Raw genomic sequence first — 17,092 nt, 5'->3', positions numbered from 1 at the left:
ATCAGGGGGTTAGGTATGAATTATAACCACAGTTTTGAAGATGGTAATTATACAAATAACCTTGTGCCATGGCAAAGAAAATATTTGAGCATGTCAGTGCAGTATAAACATATGCAGCCTCAGTAAAATACTTTATTAGTGTCTATTTTAGCTTCAGGCCCTTCCCATAGCATAATGATTTGAAGTACCTTGTTCGACTCTCATTCACACACAAACGTATTGTACATATACAGTATAAATGATATGTTGTTCATGCTTGGCTGATTTCTGTGTTCCACTCAGGTGACAGACGCTGATTGCAGCACATGCATGGATGACCTCCTGGGTCATTACATCTGCTCACACACAATGCCATCACTCACCAAGGTCTATAATGAACCACATGCCAACACACATTTGCAGATGTGTGTCCTGTTTCTTTCACACCAGCTGGCATGGTGCAAATTAGTATTTGGTTTTATAGGAAATGGAATAGTCTTACGACGTCCTCCTGTTTTCTGATGCAGTTTTATGTCTCCAGGCAATTTTTTTTGTATCAGTGCGTCTGCTGGTTTATTTCACGTAGCAAACATCCTGTTTATTGCTTCTCAGCTCACTCCTCCCCCACACGCACCAACTGTGTGGAGTCATCAGGAGGAGTTGGTGGTGGTGACTAGATTTTCTCAGATTTGTGGAGAGGTGGAAATGCAAAAATTTCTTTCAGAGTTGTAACTGTAACCTCCTACTTTGTCCTGACTCACAGTCTACAAAATAAAATGACTCAGAGCACCTCTACTCATGCAATTATTGAATAGATAGATAGCTGGATAGATAGATAGATAGATAGATAGATAGATAGATAGATAGATAGATAGATAGATAGATAGATAGATAGACAGACAGACAGACAGACAGATAGATAGATAGATAGATAGATAGATAGATAGATAGATAGACAGACAGACAGACAGACAGACAGACAGACAGATAGATAGATAGATAGATAGGTAGATGAAATAACGAATATGAAATGCATTACTTCTATGTATAATTCTTAAATAAACACGCTCTATGAATAAATGATTTAATTTACATTTAGAAGTTTATTTATATTTAAATAAATTATGTATTTATATTTATACCCACAATTTCATATAATATTGTAAAATATAACATAACACAACATAACATAACATAACATAACATAATCTAATCTAATCTAATCTAATCTAATCTAACATAACATAACATAACATAACATAACATAACATAACATAACATAACATAACATAACATAACATAATATAATATAATATAATATAATATAATATAATATAATAAAATAATATAACATAATATAATATAATATTGTTTTGCGGATTCGTTAAATAAACCTGCCACCACTTATGTATGGCCCATTCCCCCTTCCGTAGGATTTGACGTACACTGACATACGTATGCGGAAGTAAAATTGTAAACAAAAACGACAATCACTACATTTCTCCTCTGAGACAACTAGAACGCAACAAAGACATACCTCCTGGAGTGTATCTTGCTAAACGTAAGTGTTACTGTTCTGACTGCGTCTAATTCTTCACGTGCTCACTCTGTATTCAGTGGATCCGATGAATTACGTAATATTCAGACGTGAATGCTAGCTCGCTAGCAAACTAGCTGCTAGCTGATGAACTTCATGTTGGCAAACCTGATGCCGATAATATTCTGTTTGAATCAGCTAAAGTAACATTACCGAGTTCTAACTTCTACTGGTTACAAGACAGTGCAAACTAGTTGTAGTTCGCTGTAGTTAACGTCAGCACTGTTGACAAGCTATATAACGAAACTGGGCGAATTTATCCTCGGTGTTAATGTTGTTAAAGCTCCGGTCAAATCACATTTTATTTGAAAAATAAAATAGATATAGTTATAATGACAGTAACACCGGATTAAAATGCTTAATACGTTATTTGTATATAGTTTGCTACAACCAGAGAACCAGAGAGATGTAATAAATCACGGTTTCTTCTATATTGTTCATATTTATAGTCTCAGAACCCCATGTTTAAAATGCCTGCCAAATGCCCTTATATAATATATATGGTATAATGTCTTCTTGTGCAAAGTTACTGAATACCAGCTGGACACACACCCACACACACTCACCTCTGCTCCTGTGTATTGTTAATCAGGTTCCAGATGAGTGACAGTGCTTGATGCAAGAGCTGGCTCAGTACTGTAAGAAGACATACTTAGGTGTCGTAGGCCTGGAGACACGACTGCAGCCAGCATGTCAAGGAAACAGACATCAAAACCTGTGCGGAGCAATAAGAAGAGCGAACTGGAACGCAAGAGGGATGAGCGGGCAGCTCGCCGGGCCATTGTAAAAGACCGCAAGAACCGGCCTCAGGAGGGTGATGAAGGAGCAGAGTTTGCCAGTTTCTCCATTCAGCTCCAGTCACTGGGACTTAAGCTGAGGGAAGTCCCCGGGGATGGGTAAGAGCCAGAATGAGATTGTGGCGTCTAGTCCACACTTGTCCTTTAAACAACATTAATATAAAGAAATCTTACTAACTAGGAGGAACACTATGGCTCCAGCCTCTGTGTTCATTTCTCTCACAGTCAGTTACAATATATTTTCGTCTGAACTACAATGCTTTTATAGCTGCATGGCTGCGACGTAGTAAAAGCTAAATTTGTCACTCTTCATCAATCATGTTTACTACTTGGCTGGAGATCTAGGAACCTTGTGTCTTGCAGGACTTAAGTCATTGTTATTGTCCAAAACCCGGGACTTTGCCAGCTGATACCAACTCTAACAAAGACACCTGAGAAATATCAGGGCTTGGATTCAAACTAACTGACACTTTTGCCACTGAGAAACATTCACTTAGGCTTTTTTTCTCCCTGCAGAAACTGCCTGTTCAGAGCTTTAGGAGACCAGTTAGAGGGTCACTCCCGGGGTCACCAGCGGCTTCGCCAGGAGACTGTCCAGTATATGATGTCTTATCGACAAGACTTTGAACCTTTCGTCGAAGATGACGTGCCCTTTACACAGCACTGTAAGAAAGTGCCCCAGTATGAGACACAGTATGAAACAGTGCATCATGATATTGTCTTACTTTCCTTGTAACAACTTGTATTTACACTTTATATAGAAATATGAAACAAATTTAAATGAGTAAAACGTTGAGGATAATGAGTGTGTTTCAGTAAATAAACAGCTTATTTGCTGTGAGGACACAACAGAGAGTTTGAGAAAATGCTTTGTGATCACTGCTTGGATTTATCTTGTAAAAAAATCTTTTTGTTTCTTTCCACCCAGTGTCGAGCCTCTCTCAGCCCGGTACATTTGCTGGCAATGATGCTATCGTAGCCTTTGCTCGCAGTCAACAGGTGAAAGTGGTCATCCATCAGCTGAACACACCACTGTGGGAGGTAGGGACAAAAAAAGAATTTCCGATTACACCACGTGACGTGATGTTACTCTCTATCACCCTTTTGCTACTTTGCCCACTTTATATGTTGTATTTTCTTTGTAGATAAATGGTGCAGAGAAGCAGGTGTGCAGAGAACTACACATCGCCTACCGTTACGGAGATCATTATGACAGTGTCAGGCGGATCGGAGACAACTCTGAAAGTCCTGCTCAGCTCCGCATAGAGGTAAATACTGTAATATACAAAGAGCATCAAGTATTTAGGAAGAATCGCTGTTATCCCTTTCATCCAACAATAGCTGGAATCATGTAGTATTTTGCCTCTTTAGATGTAAAGAGTGCATCTTGTTGTGTTTAACATTACCAGCTCAAGTATTGTAATACCACGTGTATCCAATACGCCACTCTTTACCGATGTGCCCCAGATGATTTGTCGCCTTTGCTCTCACCAGAATATGCAGAATTCACCAGGCCAGCAGCGTGAGTTTGGGGACGGTCAGAGGGAGCGACAGAAAAACTCTTCCCCCACAGCCTTGGAGGAGGACAACGTGATCCTGTGCTCCATCAAGAATCGAGGAATCCAGGGTCAGAAGTTACATTTGACTCATTAGCTGCAGGAAGAATTAGACTGTCAGAGCAAAAGAGAACAACGAGGCATCAAACTTCGCTACAGACTTCATAACAATGGTGCATTCAAGCTTATCTCTTCTGCTACATTTTCCATCAATATTATAGAGAAATCAGCCTGTTCTTCAGTAGACAGTTTTCTCTATCTTTACAGTGACCATTGCATCACATTGACTCTTTCTATTTGAGTGTTTATGTGTGTTTTCCTTCTCAGTGGATGAGGAGAACCTTCTCCAGCTGAGTGCAGCTACCATCAATGCTGAATGGCTTGTCGGCTCGGTGCTAGGTCAGTCCTGCCAGGGCCAATGCTCCTCAGGATCCTGCTCAGCCTGCAGAGCTACAGCCACAGACTGCAGCGAGCACAAGCAGTCAGCAGAGGGCAGCAACATACAAAAACCTAAGGTGGAGTTACAAGCAGATTTGCCAACTTACCGAAATTCCTGTGAATTGCCATTTTACTTTCACAGCCTGTCTAGCCTGACTGTTTTTAATTGACTAATTCACTTTGATCATAAAACACCTCAGTTAAAGAGATATGTTCATTAACATGTCCAAAAACAATACCTACATTTTTGTTGACTTGTGTACTTACATTATCCAAACTGTTTCCAACAGCGTTCAAACCCAGAGAAATCCACAGTTTCAATCAAGGTAACAGGAGGTTTCATTTAGGTCGTCTTTCAATTGCGTCTTATCCACTTTACCCCTCTGCTCCGCTTGATGAGTTGCTAACTAAGTATAAAGAAGGCAAAACACAATGCTAGCCTTAGGCTGTTGGCTGTTTTTCCTACCTCTGTTTGCACTTGTAACTCAAAATGAATCATGATTATTCCTTGCCATTTGCTGTGTAACGTGATTGTAATTTTAATACATTACCTCAGCCGTGAACATGAATCACGCGTTAGACGTGTCAGGTAGATTCTCATCTGCAATAGTGGTGAAGAGAACAACTCCCATGATTCCACACTGCTTCAGGCTTTATCAAACTAGGTCTTTTGTCATTATTTAGATTGAGAGACCCCTGGTGGCTGAAGTTACATTAAAAACACATTTCTGTTTTCATCGTCCCTAGGTATCAAACAAGCAGAGGAAGGAGCAGCAGAGGCAAGAGAAGAAGAAGCGTCAGGAGGAGAGGCATCGGCAAAAGTTTCTCCAGAGCAATGGAAGCCAGGACCAGAACCAGAACCTGTCGGAAGCTGTTACTTTAGTACCGGCTCTCAACACTCTCAGTATATAGACTGGAGCATGGCCAAAATTACCTACTGCTTCTCTAGCGATTGGTGGCTGACGCTGACGACAAAGTTTTGCACATAGTCAGAGTTGATTCAGTCACGGTGGATGACTTTTCCTCAAGAGAACCCTATAGTTTCTTTGCATACAGTATAATGGTGCCTGCAAACAGTGTGTGTGTGTGGGTGTGTGTGTGGGTGTGTGTGTGTGTGTGTGTGTGTGTGTGTGTGTGTGTGTGTGTGTGTGTGTGTGTGTGAGTGTGAGAGAGAGGTATGAAAGATGAAAAAGGAAGTATCAGTGTTTATGCTAGGTTTTTGACGAAGTTCAATACCTGGTTGGTGTTGGTTTATGTAGAAACTCCTCAGAGCTGCTCTACCTACCATGTTACCTATCCCCTCTCTCTATGCTGGACATCTGGCTTTCCATGATAACCATGCAGATATTTCATGCAGCTGGGCCTTTTGGTTTTGCCACAGATTTGAGTTTGTTTAGATGTTCAGATCATTCGGTTTGTTTGATTTGACCAAAGAATAAAACAACGTAAGGGCAAAAGTTGAATGATCATACACACTGTGTAAGGAATGTGGCAATAAAACTTCAATAAATTATAAAATTGCTGGTCATGTGCATCAGATAATGCACTTCATATTATCCAGTGTGATGGTTCCTCTTTATTTATTTCACTTGGTGCTGGAGAAAATAACTTCAATACAACACATTGAACATAGACATAAGTCTCAGTTAAGAGGGGCTGAGGTTTCACTATATGCATTACAAAGATGGCTACTGCATATTCAAAACTTGAATGGCCCTCACAGAGTGAATACTACTGCTCCTTGACCTCAGTCAGTGTGATCATTGATCACAGCATTCTCATCAACAGACTTAACACAGTGTGTCGGCCTATCTGGAATTGCCCATAGATGGTTGAAGTCTTATCTCAGATAAAGACATTTCTGTTTCCATGGAAATAACGTCTCATCCTCAGCTAATAATCTTTGGTCCTGATCAGCTAGCAGGCAAACCTCTACGATTTCTCGGTCTCCTGGCCACGCATATTAAAACAACAGCTAACAGTCAAAGTGTCACATTTGATTCACAGCTGAATGAAATCTTTAAATCCTGCTACTACGAAATAGTTCCAAAATTAAATCAGTTCCTTCTCTCCCTGACTTAAAAAAGCTGATACCTGCCTTTTTCTTTTCTCTTCTGGACTATTGTAATGCCCTTTACACATGCCTTAGTCAAACCTTAGTAACTCGTTTGCAGCTTGTTCAAAATGCTGCTGCTCGTCTCATATCACACCAATCCTTGCATCCCTTCACTGGTTGCCAGTTAAATTCAGGATTGATTTAAAGATTATTTTAATAACTTTTAAAGCTCAAGATGGGCTGGCCCCCACTTACACTAACAGCTCTTGACTCTGTACAATCAGTCTCAACCTGAGATCAGCCAGCCTGTCCTTGTTAGCTGTCCCTGGGTCAAGGCTGTCTACTCAGGGTGACCAGGCTCTCTCTGTCAGGGCCCAGGCTCTGGAACTCCCTGCCTGATGAGATTAGACTCACCAACTCACTATCTATCTTTAATCACTGCTCAAAACTAATTTTTATAGGAAAGCATTTTTAATATGTGATTTGTAACTCTGGTGCTACTGTGTTGTTTTAACTCCTTTATTGCTTTTTATCTTACTTTTATTGCAACCACATGTAATGTAGTTTCTTAAATAAGACAGCTTCTGACTCTGCTGCCTGTGACAGTGGGTAATTACTTTAGTTTAAGAAAAGGCATCGAGGTGATGACGTCTACTGAGTGGGCCACATGGCTTTCATAGCACTGCCATACAAACCAGTAGCCAGTCAGATTTACCTTTAGTCTCAGTGTAGCCTGACGCTAAGGTACAATTTAAGTTTTTTTTTTCATTATAACAACCAGTCTTACAGAGATCCCTATCTCAAAAAGAACCTGAACAGAAAAAGTGAAAAATAAATTCCTGGATCCGCACCCTGACCTGGATCCACACCAAGGTTTAATGAGTTCTTCCATCCATAAAATTTTATGGAAGTCGGTTGAATAGTTTTTGCATAATCCTGCTATCTAATAGACAAAGAGACAAAACACAGCCTTTTTGGTGGAGATTATTATTATTTGGGTTTCGCCCCCCCCCCCTTATGTCTCAAGAGTGAAATCTCAGCAGTTGACCTATAATCATGATATGTACTCACAAAACAACAACACAAACATACACTGGATACTAATGATCCAGTGTGTGCACTAAGGATAGCGTAATGAGCATGTCCTGAAACCTCTGAATGTTACTTAGTTCAACACTATTAGGACATTAATGTGTGAGTCAGAAACATTTTCCAAATTGTAAAAGTTTGAAACTTTAGGATTGTGAAATAGAAAAAATCCCTGTCCATGGGTTTTTGTATGATGCAGTACAGCTCTGCCCACACTTGTGTTGTGAGGCTCAGGTGTTGTGATTCTGGCAGAGATGTGCTGTTTACAGTTTATGGTCAAACAGCAGCTGAGGCTGTTGTGTAAGACTGTATAATTGGAAGTAGTTCATATTATTTTGCCTCTTTGTACTCTACAACCACTCACTTACTGTAGTTGATGAGTTACAGCTTACACAAATCATCTACTCTTATAATCAGTGAACATACAATAAAATACTGAACTGGCTGTGGGCAAACTGACTGTAGATGTGTGATTAGTTAACAAAACCTCCCTATTGGTACTCTCACCAGTGTAGTGGGTCTGATAGCTGAGTGTAGTGGAAAACTGCCTTTTATATTCCTGTTTGAGCCTTTTATGACCTGAATTGTCTGTGACCTGAATCTTTTATGACCTTTCTATTACTTTTATGACCTCCCTATCACTTGTTTTCTGTCTGCTCTATCTTCAAAGGAAACTTATACAAATAAGTTCTTAATTCCTGTCTCAAACTGGCTCTACAGAACCAGTCAGAACTGGATCAGACAACAGCCTTAGTTCTCCTTTATAAGATGTTTGTATTTGACTGTTCTCCATCAGCACTCTGAGATCCCTGTGTTGACTCTCTGTGTTGATCCTGTCTGCAGAAAGATCCTAATATAAAACACAAAGACAAATTTGTATTGTAATGGCTTCTTCCCTGACCCATTCAACATTGCTCCACCAAGTTTTGTGGAATCTGTCCAGTAGTTTGAACAGGGGTGAAAATATCACTTTGGCAGAGGTAACAATGATTTTGCCGTTAACAGAATTATACAGTAAAGGTGGGTTAAAGCATGTACAGTTGTAGTATGACTTCTGATTTGAGAAATAATCCAATTCAGACTAAGAAATATTAAGAAATGTTCACTTTATTAAACAGCATAAAAAAATACATAAATTGAAGTCAAGGTGGGGCTCACGGAGATTTGATTCAGAAACTATGTACAATATATGAAACCTGCATGTTTGTATAAATTACATTTTAAAGAGAGACTATGTAACTTTCACTTAACGTGACACACATAACAGTAACACACAAAGAAAAGAATGACAAAGCCTGCAAGTTACAGTTCGCTAACATTAGCCACGATAAGCTACTGGCTGTACTGTAGCAGCAAAACCAGAGTGTAGTGACGTGAGAAACGTTTTTTATTGGGGTCAATGTGTTGATTGTACATAGTCTCCCTTTAAACATCTGTGAAGCTGCATGATACCATATTTCACCACTGTTTTTAAAGTGGAATACAAAGTGTGAGGTCTGTAAAATGTGTGTTGTCACTTAAGTTTCTGGGCAGATCCTTCTGAATGTTATTAGATGGTGAGGTTTCACATTCGATCTCCTCCGGACAGGTAACGCTCCCTCCTCTGGCTTCTCAGTCCAGTGAGCCTCATAAAACCAGAGGGAATCTGTGCGACTGACGGAGGTGAAAGCTGCTACAGCCACTCTAGAAGTCCTGTCGGATGTTCTCCTTATTCTCATCCCCCTGCTGTTGTCTGAGCTGAGTGACTTCGTTCTCCAGCTGGATGATGGCCCGCTCGATCTCGTAGTTCTTGCTGACCAGAGACACCCAGCTGTTGAGGGACAGATACAGATGTTCATATAGAAGGGAATCTAACCTGCGTATTCTCTACACAGAGTGATACAACCATGTGAGCTCTTCAAAAAACGTACTTGGACTCGAGCTCTCGCAGTTTGGCTCCTCCTGCCAACTGATCGTTCTTACGCTGCCAGTTCATGTCCTGAATTTGCTTCCTGTGGACAAAAAAAACAAACTAATAAATACTTTCAAAATGTATTTTTAACATGCAAAACATTTTCCTGTCATCACTAACCTGAATTTCTGAAGTTCCTTTTGTGCCATCTCAATCATGAAGGCCAGGTTACTGCAGGGGAAATATAAAATGACACATGAGCAGATTTAGACAAATTCTACACCGAGATACTGTCTGTGATAAAAAGCTGCTGTCACATACTCATTGTAGACTTTCCATGCGTTGGTTCCATATTGTGACATGAGCTCCAGGTTCTCAATGCGGACTGCCTGGTGCTCAAGCTGAGCCATCGAGTTGTTGACACACTCCTGCCATGCTGTTATGTCGTTCTTCTGTCCTGCGGAGGGCGCAGGCAGCTCATATCTCCACAGGGAAGAAAAAAGTCATGAAATAATCAACATCTGAAGCAACAGGGCAAAAATAATAGTGGAAGAGATAGAAATAAAAATAGACCTGTTCTGTTCTTTTCTTTTACACAATACAGTGGAGTTTTACTTGAAGCAGCAATCTATCAATTATTATTGTATTCATTGTGATTCTTTTTATTTTTGGTCAGAGTGAGGTTTATTGAGACAGCCTAAAGGAAACTTGCCAAATATCTAAAATAAATGGCCTGGACAGAGCTTAAACCAGATAAATGTAAGACTTTTTAAGATGATAATCAATGAAATGTAATACCTATGTTAAATACTTCACATATAAGTCCCAGAATCATTTACACTTCCTCAAAATGAAGTGAAGTAGCCAAGCAGAGTATAACCCTCAAATCAACAATCGAATCTGTCAAACTGCAAGCAGATGCTAAGTATCCACAGACTCAGTTCCATACTGGTAATTTTTCCAGTTTGTAGTTGAGTACAGTGTGCTAGTATGTGTATCCTTGAAAAAGAACTACAACACACTGATACAGTTCAAACTATGCAGGCCACTCAAACTGTAGGGCAACGGAAAAAGTGTTGTATGAACATTAACATAAACCTATATGTATATAAGACGTAGTAAGTATTATTTTACCAGATCTACAACTTTTTAAATTCAAATTAGACTTTTTAAAATCCAACACAAACCCGGAAAATATGTCATTAAAAACATTGAAGCAACTCAATAAGTAGTATATTTCAATGTAGTGCACATATAACAGCTTCTGTCTAAATAAGAATGAGGCTCCAGCACAGGCTCCAGCAGTGTGTAAGGTTTACCTCTTCATGCTCAGGAGATCCATGGGCTGTCGAGCCGCAAGTCGCTCAAATTCATTCCTCATGATTTCTGTCTGAAGGGTGACAAGACAAAACAAAGGCTGTTTATTTCTGTCAAAGCACTGGCCCAAGCCATAAAGAAGGTTTTGGAGGTCTCAAGAGTTTGTCACCTCAAAAGTAGAGAAGTCAGGGGTGGACAGGTAGCTCAAGTAGTTCTTGGTAGGTCGGTATCTTCTGGTCTCCTCCTCAACCAACGCTGCAGCCTAGAGGCCAAACGAGAATCAAGACCGTGCACAGGAAAAGTCCTGGAGCTTCCATCAAATTAACTTCTTTCCCTTTGTACCAAAACTCAACATTGACTGGTGCAGCTGATTTTCATACTTAATGGAATAGGTGCAGTATGGAAGCATTTGATGTTTTTTATGTTAGAAGGAGTCCCCAGTGACTTAAATTGTATTTGGCTGAAACGCTGTTTACCTCTGAGACTCCAGAAGTGTTTTGTGGACTCAAACACTTCACCCACCCCCCTTTCGGCATATTGGTGAGTAGATAATGAGTGACTTTTCATTTTTCCTTTAAGCTGAAGGGCAGATAATTAAATTGGCAACTGACAATAGATTTCTCCACAATCTTATATTTTGGCAGACTGTGGAGTTCTCTCAAAGAGCTTTTAGGCCTAACACAGTGCTGAGAGTCTGTGGCATAGACTATATAAAGATAAACACAATCGACCAATCGCAAGTCAGTCTGTCTCAGCTGTCAATCATGACGTTCCTTTCAATTTGTATCACAGCAGATAACTAATTAAACCCAATATTATCAGAAACACAAACCGTTGACTATACATCCGTGTGATAAGAACTACCTAAAATCACAGAGATCATCTTTAAAAACAATGTATTTGATGTGAACTTTGACTTTTTGGTCCATGTCCCGTCTGTTAACAGAGAGGAGGCCAGATTCATGACCTATACTGCAGCCAACCACCAGTCGGCAATCCAGACAATTTGGTTACACTTTTGGGGAGCGGTCCTGTCGTTCATCTTTATATAGGGCCTATGGTCAGTGGGTTATAAAAAGGCTACACAGGCTAATTTTACTCGTGGTTTTAAATATCTCGGACTGAAAGTACACTCATCATAGTCATGTCAGCTTTAATTGGACTGACTAAGACCACAGAAGGTAATATAAGAGCCTAGGGTGTGAATTTGACGTAACTCTTTGTTTTTCCACACTCTTGTTGACATATGGGAAGATGAAGCCTCAGACCATTAACATGACAGATTTATGACATGATGATGAGATGTTCATGAAGTGCAAATAAAGGACTATGACGACAACAAATAGTTGCCTTCACAACTTATCTTTCTTTGCACTGTATTACTATCTCAGTCCCTGATTTAGATTATTGTGGGGAGAAGAGGTGATTACTAGATGTTAAATGTAGTATTGAAATAATAAACCTGGATTATTTTTGCAGTTTTCAAGACAATTTTAATTTGCTGTCATTGAAGATGTTGAATGTGTCAGGTGTGAGCTACGTCATTATTATTATCATTATTGTAGGCTAAGGGAGCAGAGGAATAAAGAGGGAATATGATGTGCGTCATACTAAACTGACAAATGCGCCCAATGTTTTCAATTGGTAGTGAAACACCTAACCGCAGAGAATCAATGTGTTGCTTCAGTTAATGCTTTTCAAATGATGTGAGTCAATAACCTCCGCCTAACAGATGCTTCCAAACCAAACAAGCCTGATCATGAACTGAAAGAAATCTTCACAGACTATTATATACTGTGCTCCTGATTGCTGTGGGAGTGTCATGGGAGTTTTTGGAGACATTAGTGGTATCTCATCTTAAGTGAACTATCCTAGTACCTAATTCTGGTCCTCTTTCTGAAGTCTATGTTGTGCTTTTATGGCATATAATGTTGGTTCACAGCGAACTATGTAGAAGGGATCCAGTCTCTAGTGAGATAATTTAAGTAAATTTAAATTATATCAATGTGACAAGGAAGTGATATGTCTGCAGCAATGCATAAATATTTGTGCATTAGCATAATGTAAAAATGTTCATTTCATAAACCAGCCAAACTTGCCCTCATTCTCAAACACAGGCGTAACAAAAATGAAGGTGCATAAGATTATATTTGGCAGCACCAGCTCACTGCTTTAGAAGAAGCTAGTGGAAAAGCGTAGCCTATTGACACATCAAAATTTCAACTCTGACATCAAAATGTCTCAATTGATGAAGTCTACGTAACTTATGTGAAAGAACATTCTATCATAGGTGCACTTGAGCATTAATAAAAGGTCTGAAGTCCTCTTCTGTGAGGTGACTGTCTGGTAGGAAATCAAATCATATTAATTTGACAGATACCTGAATGGAGTCTAATGTGGTGAAAAGTACAGAATTACATGAGGTGTCACAAATATGGGCCTTTTCCACAGCCAAACATTTTGACATGTCATGGCAGAAAAAACACAGGTAACATTGTTAACATGAATTAAATTATTGGGGGCTGCATTCGTAGAGATGCCAAGGCTCTGATAATGTCCATGCTGGCCTATTAAGAGGCATTACCATGATACATGATTGGGATATAAAAGTCATAATTACAAGATAAGAGCTTCATTTTATCCCCTTTGTTAATTGTGTGTGCCTCCTTATAAATCAAAAAGCCATCATGAATGAACTACTATGCTTTATGTGCAAAGGTAATAAAGGATGTCTGCTGTGAAAAAGATCTGTGCGAGGGCTGGTTCCCAACAAAAGGAGAAGGCACTGTGTTTACAGTAGAGCTGGACAATAAAACAATATCAATAATAAGCCCTATATCATTTTCATCTATAGGAATATAACAGAACTTATGATATATACAATGACATATTGCTTATAAGGTGTGCAAAGACAGTGAGGAGTAATAACACATGATTGATCTACCTCAAATGTGTGAAATGTTTTGCTGTTTATCAAGTGTTTGTTATTCTCCATCATTTATGGCCATGTCGTCCAGCCCTAGTTTACAGTGCAGTGTCAAAACTTAGGTTCTCATCTATCACACCATACAGCCACTGCTGGAGGGATCTGCTTTGTCTCACATGCCAGTCCATAGAGATTTGGCCTGGGAGCCGGAGGGTGGCCGGTTCAAGTCAAGCATGGACTAAAAAGTATTGAAGGTGGACTGGTGGCTGGAGCGGTGCCAGTTCACCTCCTGGGCACTGCTGAGTTGCCCTTGCTCGCAGGGCTTTTCTCCGGGGCTGCCCATCACTCTACCATCTCTCTCCATTTATTGCATGTCTATGTGTGTGTGTGGGATTGTAGTTAAAAACTGCTTGTATAAGGAAATGAGTTAAAATAATTTGGGGGATCAATAAAGTATCTCTCTCTCTCTCATTCCCAACTCATACAGGGAGAATAACAAGGAGTCCTGCAGCAGATGATCTGACCCCACAGAGCACCGATCACAACATCATGGAGTCAGATCAATCTGGAATAATAAAACATGATATGATAGTATACTACTATGAATAGACTATTAGTTTGTCATGAGATTGTTCTCTATTTGCTCGAGTTGAAATTGAGTGAGTGATGTAAAAACTGACATTGTGTTTGAAAGCATCCTTTAATTACTAGTACACGAAACAGTACTACAGGAAAAAAAAGGAATCACTACCACGTGGATTTCTATTATTAGAGGAACCTGAGTAACTGTTATTTTGTCTTTATTTCTAAAGGGACTTTGCTTCTTCACTAACTGTGCTCATGTTGTATGTATATTTTCCACTCCTGGTGCCAGTGATCTATAAGCTGGAGTGAAACATCACTAGCCGGAATAGGTGCAATAAACAAAACTTGTAGTTCTTATCTGAATGTGTTGTTATATGCAGAATATTCAATCAAAACGTTACACTCCAGTGTGTTCTTTTTATCTGTGGGTATAGCATGCTTGGCTAAGCTAACATGCTGCGGTTAGCATGGAGCAGTTTCCCGGTCTGATTCAAAGGAAGTATCGCTTCACTCACCGCTTCCCGGACACCTGCTGCATCGTAACCTTGGTCAAAATATGGCAAAGCATCGACGAACACTTCACCAGCGACTGAAGCCGTCCCGGCCATTTTCAACTGGTCTTTATGGTAGAGTTTATTGAACTTAGAAAACGTCTCTCTAGGTTGAGACACTTCCCGGAACAGCTCACTAACAACTGTAGGGATTTCAGGTCTTGCGATTTTTACTCGTGACATCTAGTGGAGCGGAATGGAAGTGCAGCCAGGTGCAAAACTGAAAATACTCAAATAGGCAGATAAGTTAAGACAACATCAAATGATCCTTTATTAATTCCACAATGGGGCATAGAAATATAGACATGAGTAAAAGTAATAATGAATAAACATGAAGGAGATATAAAAATATGAATATAATAAATAAGAATTTATACAATTTGAACAGAGTGATCAGAAAACTGTAACAGATTTCACATGCTTATATATTGTGTAACAGATTGAACATGATGGATGGCACATGAGCCATTGAATTTCATAGACAGAAAGAGTAATGCATAGTTAAATGAGTTACATTATAGAGCAGATATAGATACTGTGGTAAAGGTATTTGCTTTGTACTATTACTATTGCTTTGTACTATTTTACATTTAAATGCTGATAAACATTAAAGCAACATAAACACCATCTCTGCAGTCAAACGGTGGAATTCTTAGGGGAATCATTTTAAATGTTGTTTCGTTAATAAATGAATAGGACCAAAACATGGAATGATATGAGCTTAATGAGGAGGGTTTGTTTTTTGTATTTTTCATTTGTTGTATAGACTGTGTGTGTGTGTGTTTATGTTAGCATAGAATCACACATATACACAGAAGGCAGTCACAAGCACAATAAGACTATATATGGTAAACCAGTTGGATTTATTTTGAAATAGGATAGGTAATGTAAAATTCCTATTCTCCCTGTTCCTTTTTGATCATACAATGTGTAGACCCTATGTTTCTTTACAGACTACAACTTGTTTTTTGTGTAAGATTTTGTGTTGGAATTGCACGGTGAAGAAAAGGATGTATGAATGCGTGTGCAAAATCAACAGATGTTTCTATTTCAGCTGTGTCCAGGTCTATAGGGATGATATATTATCTAACATATTCATATAACTGTTAATATTATGACATTGAGCTTGAAGAGAGAAAATTAAACAGTAGTTAGACTGACCTGCTGTACCTCTTAGGTAATGGATGGATATTTTAAAAAACTCATCTATGTTCGACAAGTCGTTTTGGGTGGATAGAATGTGGAGATCATTTCCCTTAGCAGTGGAATCTATTCATACATTTTTTTACCCTGAAAATGCTCCCATTTTGTCAAAGGGGGTCAAAACGTTAAATTTTCAACCCATGCATCCTTGAGGTCTTGTACACAATTGTTGACATCACTACAAAAAAGTGCAAACGTGGCAAAAACCCACAGTACCAATCACGCCCCTAACTCTAACCCTAATTGTAACCCTAACCCTAACCCTAATTGCAACCCTAACCCTAACCCTAATTTTAACCTTGACCGTAGGGTGAATAACTCGCTCGAAACGTGCACCAAGGCCAATATTCACTATTGGACTGTGAGCTCTTCCTCTCAACCAGTCAGCTTTCATTATGGTAATTCATGGTGTTGTGATTGGCTGCCGGGTTGTCAGCAGTTTCCTCTGCTGCATTTAACTGCGCATCTTGCCCCCTCTTTTTCTATTGCACAAAAAAGGTCTGCTCAAACTGTTATAAAATGATTTATTGAATAAAAGTAGCAATAACATATTAAATACCACTCTGTCAGAAGTACTACATTCAGTATTTTACTTAAGAAAAAATGAGCAACAAATCTATCAAAAAAAAAATTCAGTTATTGGATTATTATTGTTGATGTATTAAGTGCTTCTGTATGTTGTAGTTCGTGCGCTCATCTTTAACCTTTTATTTCGTTAATCATATAAGTTGTTATGCCTCCAAGCCGGCGGCAGCCAATAGCATGAGACTTGTTTTCGGGTTGTCGGTGCGTACACACACGTCTTTGGTCTCCTGAACATGATATCTCAAGTCTGCCTTTGAAGAATTTCTTCAAATTCTGACCCGTCATCACTTGGATTGAAAGATGAAGTGATTAGATTTCAGTGGTCAAAGGTCGGGCCAGGGTGACCTCATTTCATTGTGAATGCAATATGTCAGGGACACCTTGAGGGAGTTTCATATGAAACAAACATTCACTTGGACTGAAGGAAGAAGTGATTAGGTATGGGGTGGTAGAAGTCAAAGGTCAAGTTAACTGTGACCTCACATCGTTGCCTTTCTTGGATTGAATATTTCAGAAACAGCC

The 17,092-nt window shown here is 39.3% G+C and overlaps 2 protein-coding genes across 3 annotated transcripts; one reads left to right on the top strand and one right to left on the bottom strand.

Moving 5' to 3' along the window:
* Positions 1-1,391: 1,391 nt before the first annotated feature.
* otud3 (OTU deubiquitinase 3) lies at positions 1,392-5,923 on the top strand. Of its 2 annotated transcripts, XM_020088949.2 has the most exons (9): positions 1,402-1,540; positions 2,169-2,472; positions 2,890-3,038; positions 3,302-3,414; positions 3,519-3,641; positions 3,868-4,000; positions 4,257-4,444; positions 4,658-4,693; positions 5,115-5,923. In XM_020088949.2, exons 2-9 carry the CDS (start codon positions 2,267-2,269, stop codon positions 5,277-5,279), a joined length of 1,113 nt encoding a protein of 370 aa, XP_019944508.1. In that variant the 5' UTR covers positions 1,402-1,540; positions 2,169-2,266; the 3' UTR covers positions 5,280-5,923. The 2 variants fall into 2 exon arrangements, with proteins under 2 accessions (XP_019944509.1, XP_019944508.1); XM_020088950.2 differs by lacking the exon at positions 4,658-4,693 and having other exon boundaries at positions 1,392-1,540.
* A 2,678-nt stretch (positions 5,924-8,601) lies between these two features.
* Positions 8,602-14,938, bottom strand: bcas2 (BCAS2 pre-mRNA processing factor). Its single transcript, XM_020088726.2, has 7 exons — positions 14,747-14,938; positions 10,890-10,982; positions 10,723-10,793; positions 9,725-9,886; positions 9,584-9,634; positions 9,423-9,503; positions 8,602-9,322 (listed from the first exon to the last, which is right to left on the bottom strand). The coding sequence occupies exons 1-7, from the start codon at positions 14,837-14,839 to the stop codon at positions 9,196-9,198; spliced, it is 678 nt and encodes a 225-aa protein (XP_019944285.1). The 5' UTR covers positions 14,840-14,938; the 3' UTR covers positions 8,602-9,195.
* Positions 14,939-17,092: the final 2,154 nt, after the last annotated feature.

The sequence above is a fragment of the Paralichthys olivaceus genome, chromosome 6, assembly GCF_024713975.1.
Source record: "Paralichthys olivaceus isolate ysfri-2021 chromosome 6, ASM2471397v2, whole genome shotgun sequence".
Classification (NCBI taxonomy): Eukaryota; Metazoa; Chordata; class Actinopteri; order Pleuronectiformes; family Paralichthyidae; genus Paralichthys; species Paralichthys olivaceus.
This window is presented reverse-complemented; position numbering and strand designations above follow the sequence as displayed.

What these genes read in the sequence shown, in the direction of transcription:
- otud3 (XM_020088949.2), top strand. Translation starts at nt 2,267, where the DNA reads ATGTCAAGGAAACAGACATCAAAACCTGTGCGGAGCAATAAGAAGAGC. An exon ending in AGGGAAGTCCCCGGGGATGG is followed by an intron (nt 2,473 to 2,889) that starts GTAAGAGCCAGA and finishes TTCTCCCTGCAG; the next exon opens with AAACTGCCTGTTCAGAGCTT. An exon ending in CTGCTCAGCTCCGCATAGAG is followed by an intron (nt 3,642 to 3,867) that starts GTAAATACTGTA and finishes TGCTCTCACCAG; the next exon opens with AATATGCAGAATTCACCAGG.
- bcas2 (XM_020088726.2), bottom strand. Translation starts at nt 14,839, where the DNA reads ATGGCCGGGACGGCTTCAGTCGCTGGTGAAGTGTTCGTCGATGCTTTG. An exon ending in GCATGGAAAGTCTACAATGA is followed by an intron (nt 9,635 to 9,724) that starts GTATGTGACAGC and finishes TTTCCCCTGCAG; the next exon opens with TAACCTGGCCTTCATGATTG. An exon ending in AAGGAACTTCAGAAATTCAG is followed by an intron (nt 9,504 to 9,583) that starts GTTAGTGATGAC and finishes TTTTGTCCACAG; the next exon opens with GAAGCAAATTCAGGACATGA.